The sequence below is a fragment of the Filicampus tigris genome, chromosome 3 (genome assembly GCF_054856515.1).
Source record: "Filicampus tigris isolate MCC_2025a chromosome 3, RoL_Ftig_1.0, whole genome shotgun sequence".
Lineage (NCBI taxonomy): Eukaryota > Metazoa > Chordata > Actinopteri > Syngnathiformes > Syngnathidae > Filicampus > Filicampus tigris.
Genome location: NC_141219.1, coordinates 30,327,889 through 30,333,888, shown reverse-complemented (window position 1 = coordinate 30,333,888; position 6,000 = coordinate 30,327,889). Strand labels below are relative to the sequence as shown.

The window sequence follows — 6,000 nt, the reverse complement described above, 5'->3', positions numbered from 1 at the left end:
CGTAACAGAGGCGCAAATCCCCCAAAATAAAACTGTACAATAAATATCATACAAAAGAATAATCATAAGTCCGACTCTACTTTGCAGGTTTTATATATATATATATATATATATATATATATATATATATATATATATATATGTATATATATATATATATATGTATATATATGTATATATATGTATATATATGTATATATATATATATATATATATATATATATATATATATATATATATATATATATATATATATATATATATATATATATAAGGATGTGCGCGACTAGTCGTTTAACCGTTTACGATTTATTAAACGTTTAGTATTTTACTAGTCGGTTAAACGCTGCATTATCACGCATCTTGTCTCTCTACCTCTGTACAAGCTAAGCACCAAGAGAGAGAATTGCTCCTCTCTCCCCCGCCCACACGCACACATAGCAGGGGGCGGGAACACTAAGTTTGGGGAAGAAAAGAGATGTCGAAGCTCCCAGGAAGAACAACGTCACCGTTTGGCAGTAGTTTGATGCAGCAAAGATGTCTGTAGGCTTTGTAAGCATAAACTCGCTTACAGCCACTCTCCCGGAGGATGAGAAACCACATGTGCGGCGCGCAGCCTCGGGCTCCTGCTGCAAGCTGCGTAGCAACAATAGCTCGCCCCCAGTCACGCTCAGCTCCTTGTCCCGGCCGGCTAGGTTGGGCACCGGCGGTGGCGACTCTGGGCGGGGCGGGGGCGGGCCCTTCACACAGATCTCCACATCTGCAGCGGCCGCTGGGACACCACGGTGGCAGCAGTCGGCCTTCGCGGGGTCGGTAATCCGGGCCGGCCCGGCCGGCTCATTCGGGCGACGCGGCCTCGATGCGGCTCATGACCCAAAGTCAGAATTGGCTAAATACGTCTAATTGCAATATTGAGCCAACAAGTTCAACACACAAATGCACATATCTAGCTAATATTTAGCGTATATCATGCGTAGCGGCAGCTACTGTACATACAGATACATCGGGTACCATATGATTACATAAATTGCTTTTATTAGATAGACTTTCCTTGCTTTCCCTTAAAATGCAGCATTGTTTGTCATATATATTTTCTTTCTAAAAAAAGACAAGGTTAGCCAATCAATTGGTGTTCAGTAGCATGCTTTCAGTAACAGCTGCATTATTTTATTGTCTTGAACTTCTCAAAAATAAAGCTCTTCTGAAAAAGAACACAATAAATTGTCCCTAGGTGTGATTGTGAGTGCGGATTTTTGTCTCTGTGTGCCCTGCGATTGGCTGGCAACCAATTCAGGGTGTCCCCCGCTTACTGCCCGAAGACAGCTGGGATAGGCTCCAGCACGCCCGCGACCCTTGTGAGGATAAGCGGTATGGATAATGAATGAATATATATATATATATATATATATATATATATATATATATATATATATATAATGAGCCACTCTACCGAATTGGTTGAAATTGCTGTCCCACAATGAAAATCACATTTTAAAAAACAATGAAGTGTTCAGACCTTGCATATTTAGTAATATCTTGTCATGTCATCTTCCAAACCGCTTATCCTAAACAGGGTCGCGGGGAGTTGCTGGAGCCTATCCCAGCCGTCAATGGGCGAAGGCAGACTACACCCCGAACTGGTCGCCAGCCAGTCGCAGGGAACACATAGACACTGTCACTGAGCGGGAATCGATCCCACGCTGCCCGCACACAACTCAGGCGTGTGTACCACTACACTATCAGCGGACATTAGTAATATCTTGTTATGGTCTATTTTACCACAAGGCATTAATTGAGATACTATTAAACTGAATGTATAAAAAGTCATCTTTTATATGTCACTTCCTATTGGGAGGTGGCTGTCCCAATCTCTAACTCCTAAATTTCAATTGTAGAAGATTTTGCCAATTTAAAAAATACTTTACTTTAATAGAACATTTTGGTTGCTTTTAAATGTATGGTGAAAGATTTACATTGATTTTGTAGATTTTTTTCAAATTACAAGTTTTTATGTTAAAAAAACCTGTCCCAGCTTTTCATGTCACTACCGAAACGCAAAGATTATTTGTCTGTAGGCAGGGCTTGGTTTTAGCAACATCCCCAGAAATTTCACCAGTAAAGAGACATTACCCTTCATGTTCATCACTGGGCACATGGCGAGTAATTTGTTGGCAGCATTATTAAGTTATGTGCCCTCCAAAGTCTGAAAATCAGCATGTGGTTTTAAGGACCGTCACTACCGAACACCCTATTTCAGCAATAAAACTAGCACTTTTGATTTTGATGTTAAATGTACTGTTTTCTATCTACGTACACATGTTCAAAACTGTCTGTGGTAGCCGCGTTGTGCCTAGCATTGTTGAGTATTGTCAACAACTATCATAAAACCTCACTACCAAAACGGTCACTACCGAAACATACAGAAATGTTTCGGTAGTGACATAATGGTTTCGGTCGTGACAATGTGATGTTTCTTTTTGAATAAAGTAAGTTTTAAATAATATAATACATCGGACACACATGTCATACATAGATCTTTCTGATTTTAACTATATTCTATTCCATGTTTTATCTTAATTTGAAGGGAAATATAAACCCGAACCGGTCACTACCTAAATATACAGATAGGCTTCGGTTGTGACATAATGGTTATGAAGTAAATTTTAAATAATATAATACATACATACATACATATGTAATACATAGATCTTTCTGATTTTAACTATATTCGATTCCATATTTTATCTTAATCTGAAGGGAAAAATAAAACCAAAACGGTCACTACTGAAACATACAGAAAGGTTTTGGTGGTGACAATATGATGTTTATTTTTTAATAAAATAAGTTTTAAATAATATAATGCATGGATACATGGATATTTTATCTTAATTTGAAGGGAAAAATAAAACCAAAACGGGCACTACCGAAACATACAGAAAGGTTTCGGTGGTGACAATATGATGTTTCTTTTTTAATAAAATAAGTTTTAAATAATATAATACATGGATACCTATGTCATACATAGATCTCTCTGATTTTAACAATATTCTATTTCATATTTTATCTTAATTTGAAGGGAAAAACACCAAAATGCCAAAAAGCCTAGCAGAGACAGAGTACAGGTGAAGGGTTACAATGACCCAGTGAAATCTATCCATCCATCCATTATCTGTACCGCTTCTCCTCACAAGGGTCGCGGGGCGTGCTGGAGCCTATCCCAGCTGTCTTTGGGCAGTAGGCGGGGGACACCCTGAACTGGTTGCCAGCCAATCGCAGGGCACACAGAGACAAACATCCGCACTCACAATCACACCTAGGGGCAATTTAGAGTATCCAATCAACTTACCATGCATGTTTTTGGAATGTGGGAGGAAACCGGAGTGCCCGGAGAAAACCCACGCAGGCACGGGGAGAACATGCAAACTCCACACAGGGAGGCCGGAGCCGGGATCGAACCCACAACCTCTGAACTGTGAGGCGGACGTGCTAACCAGTCGACCACCGTGCCGCCCAGTGAAATCTAAAGAATATTTAATAAAGGAAAGAGAAAGAAACAAGAGATGGAAGGAATAACGAAAGCCGAAGTGTACCAATGAATTCTCCAACAGAGAACAAAGGAAAGTCAGAAGAGCATGGAGGAAAAGACAAGACTACCGGATGTCTCTCAAAAAACAGAGAGAGGGAACATATATCCAGGGAATTGTATGTTACAAAAATGTTTGTCATACCAATTAAATTTTCATTTGGAAGGTGAAACCACAGTTTTTCAATGATGCCCTGTGATGGACAGGTGACCGGTCCAGCGTGTACCCTGCTTTTGCCCTAAGTCAGCTGCAATCAACTCCAACCCCCCGCGACCCTGAGTACAGCACAAAGCAGTATAAAAATGGAAAAAATAATGTTTCATCAGTTATAATACAGGGCGGCACGGTGGTCGACTGGTTAGCACATCCGCCTCACAGTTCAGAGGTCGTGGGTTCGATCCCGGCTCCGGCCTCCCTGTGTGGAGTTTGCATGTTCTCCCCGTGCCTGCGTGGGTTTTCTCCGGGTACTCCGGTTTCCTCCCACATTCCAAAAACATGCATGGTAAGTTGATTGGATACTCTAAATTGCCCCTAGGTGTGATTGTGAGTTCGGATGTTTGTCTCTGTGTGCCCTGCGATTGGCTGGCAACCAGTTCAGGGTGTCCCCCGCCTACTGCCCAAAGACAGATAGGCTCCAGCACGCCCCGCGACCCTTGTGAGGATAAGCGGAACAGATAATGGATGGATGGATAGTTATAATACACGTTAAAAGTTAAAATTTAGCAAAACTAGTTAAGTGATTACAATGCTACCCTCACACAAAGTATTACTGCAACAGCAGCAACAATATGGTCACTACCGAAAAAAATGATGTTTTAACAAAAATAAAAAGTATTGAATTATCAACCAACAATTTTTGATAATGATTGTTTAAGGGTATGCTTGTTTTAATTAATGACGACTTTTGAAGTTAATATGATCAACTTTCTACATTTTACAATGAAAAATAGCTTATAAATTTTGATTTATTTCAGAAAACGTCATATTAAATTCTGTTAAAAATTCATTTTGATTGGTTTTGATGTCAAAACCATACATATTAATTTATAAAAATACTCTGTAGAGGAGGTCCGCTGATAGTGTAGTGGTACTCACGCCTGAGTTGTGTGCGGGCAGCGTGGGATCGATTCCCGCTCAGTGACAGTGTCTATGTGTGCCCTGCGACTGGCTGGCGACCAGTTCGGGGTGTAGTCTGCCTTCGCCCATTGATGGCTGGGATAGGCTCCAGCAACTCCCCGCGACCCTATATAGGATAAGCGGTTTGGAAGATGACATGACATGACTCTGTAGAGGGGGGAATGGAAAAAAACATGAATCGGCTAGTAGAATTATTTTTATTCTTCTGTAAAATTGTGTGTTTCGGTAGTGACACATTTTAGGGACAGGCAAGATATTAGGGAAAAGATAGAAAATAGTATTTGAAAATTGACTGTACTTTTACCTTATTTGTGCCCCTTAGATATGGTGCAACATGAATACAATAAAATATTTTCTGAAATAAAATACAAATTTCACACATTTTCCAACTCTGAATTTGAACCAATTCAGTAGAATGGCCATATATATATATATATATATATATATATATATATATATATATATATATATATATATATATATATATATATATATATATATATATATATATATATATATATATATATATATATATATATATATATATATATAATCCGACAATTTTTCACTTCTAGAGTTTTGATTGCCTTTTGAATGGAAGAACCAATGATACGCAGATTAGTGTGTTACTTCTTTTTGTAGTCTGTCATCATAGAATTCAACACAAGATGGCGATACTTGTGCACGGAATAATGTGAGTGTTGTTGAAAAAGAAAGTGCAAAGAATTACTTCCGGTGAAGCTGTAGCACCAAAAATGGCGGACACGTGCGGCCAAGTAATATTGGGATCCGGGCTTACTGTCCTATCTCATCCTTTAATGTACATTAAAGTATTGGTTCAGGTAAGAGGGTTGGATTGGTTCAGCTAGCATCTGCTAGAAAGTTGTTGTCTTTACATGCCAAATGCTGTCAGGTACAATCCATATTTCTTAGCTCGCTTGTTTAAAACCTAATAGCTGACCTTAAGCTTAGAGAACTGTTTAAACATGAATGAAAATTATGTATTTTAATTCTCTCCACTTACAGCTCGGAAATCAACACTGTATAATGTTACATCACATTTACGTTTACGACATGATTCAGTATTCAATATATTTGACACAGCGCCATGGCAAATGGCGATGTCTGCACCGCCAAGACTAATCTGTTACGGTTCCTGAATTGTCCCTTTTGACCTTCTGTTATCTTGGCACTGAGAAGTCGGGTGAAGGTGAAGTATGTTCACCAGTTTGATTTCAAATGTGCAGTTATCTTTTATTGGACCGCAATGCACTTCCGT

The 6,000-nt window shown here is 39.2% G+C and overlaps 1 protein-coding gene across 1 annotated transcript in view; it reads left to right on the top strand.

The window, feature by feature from the left end:
• Positions 1–5,417: 5,417 nt before the first annotated feature.
• The window catches only part of mtch2 (mitochondrial carrier homolog 2), a 46,758-nt gene continuing 46,175 nt past the window's right edge, over positions 5,418–6,000 (top strand). The window contains exon 1 of the mRNA XM_086024955.1: positions 5,418–5,563. Within this exon, the coding sequence (XP_085881081.1) occupies positions 5,477–5,563 (87 nt within the window). The 5' untranslated portion in view covers positions 5,418–5,476. The remainder of the gene's footprint in view (positions 5,564–6,000) is intronic.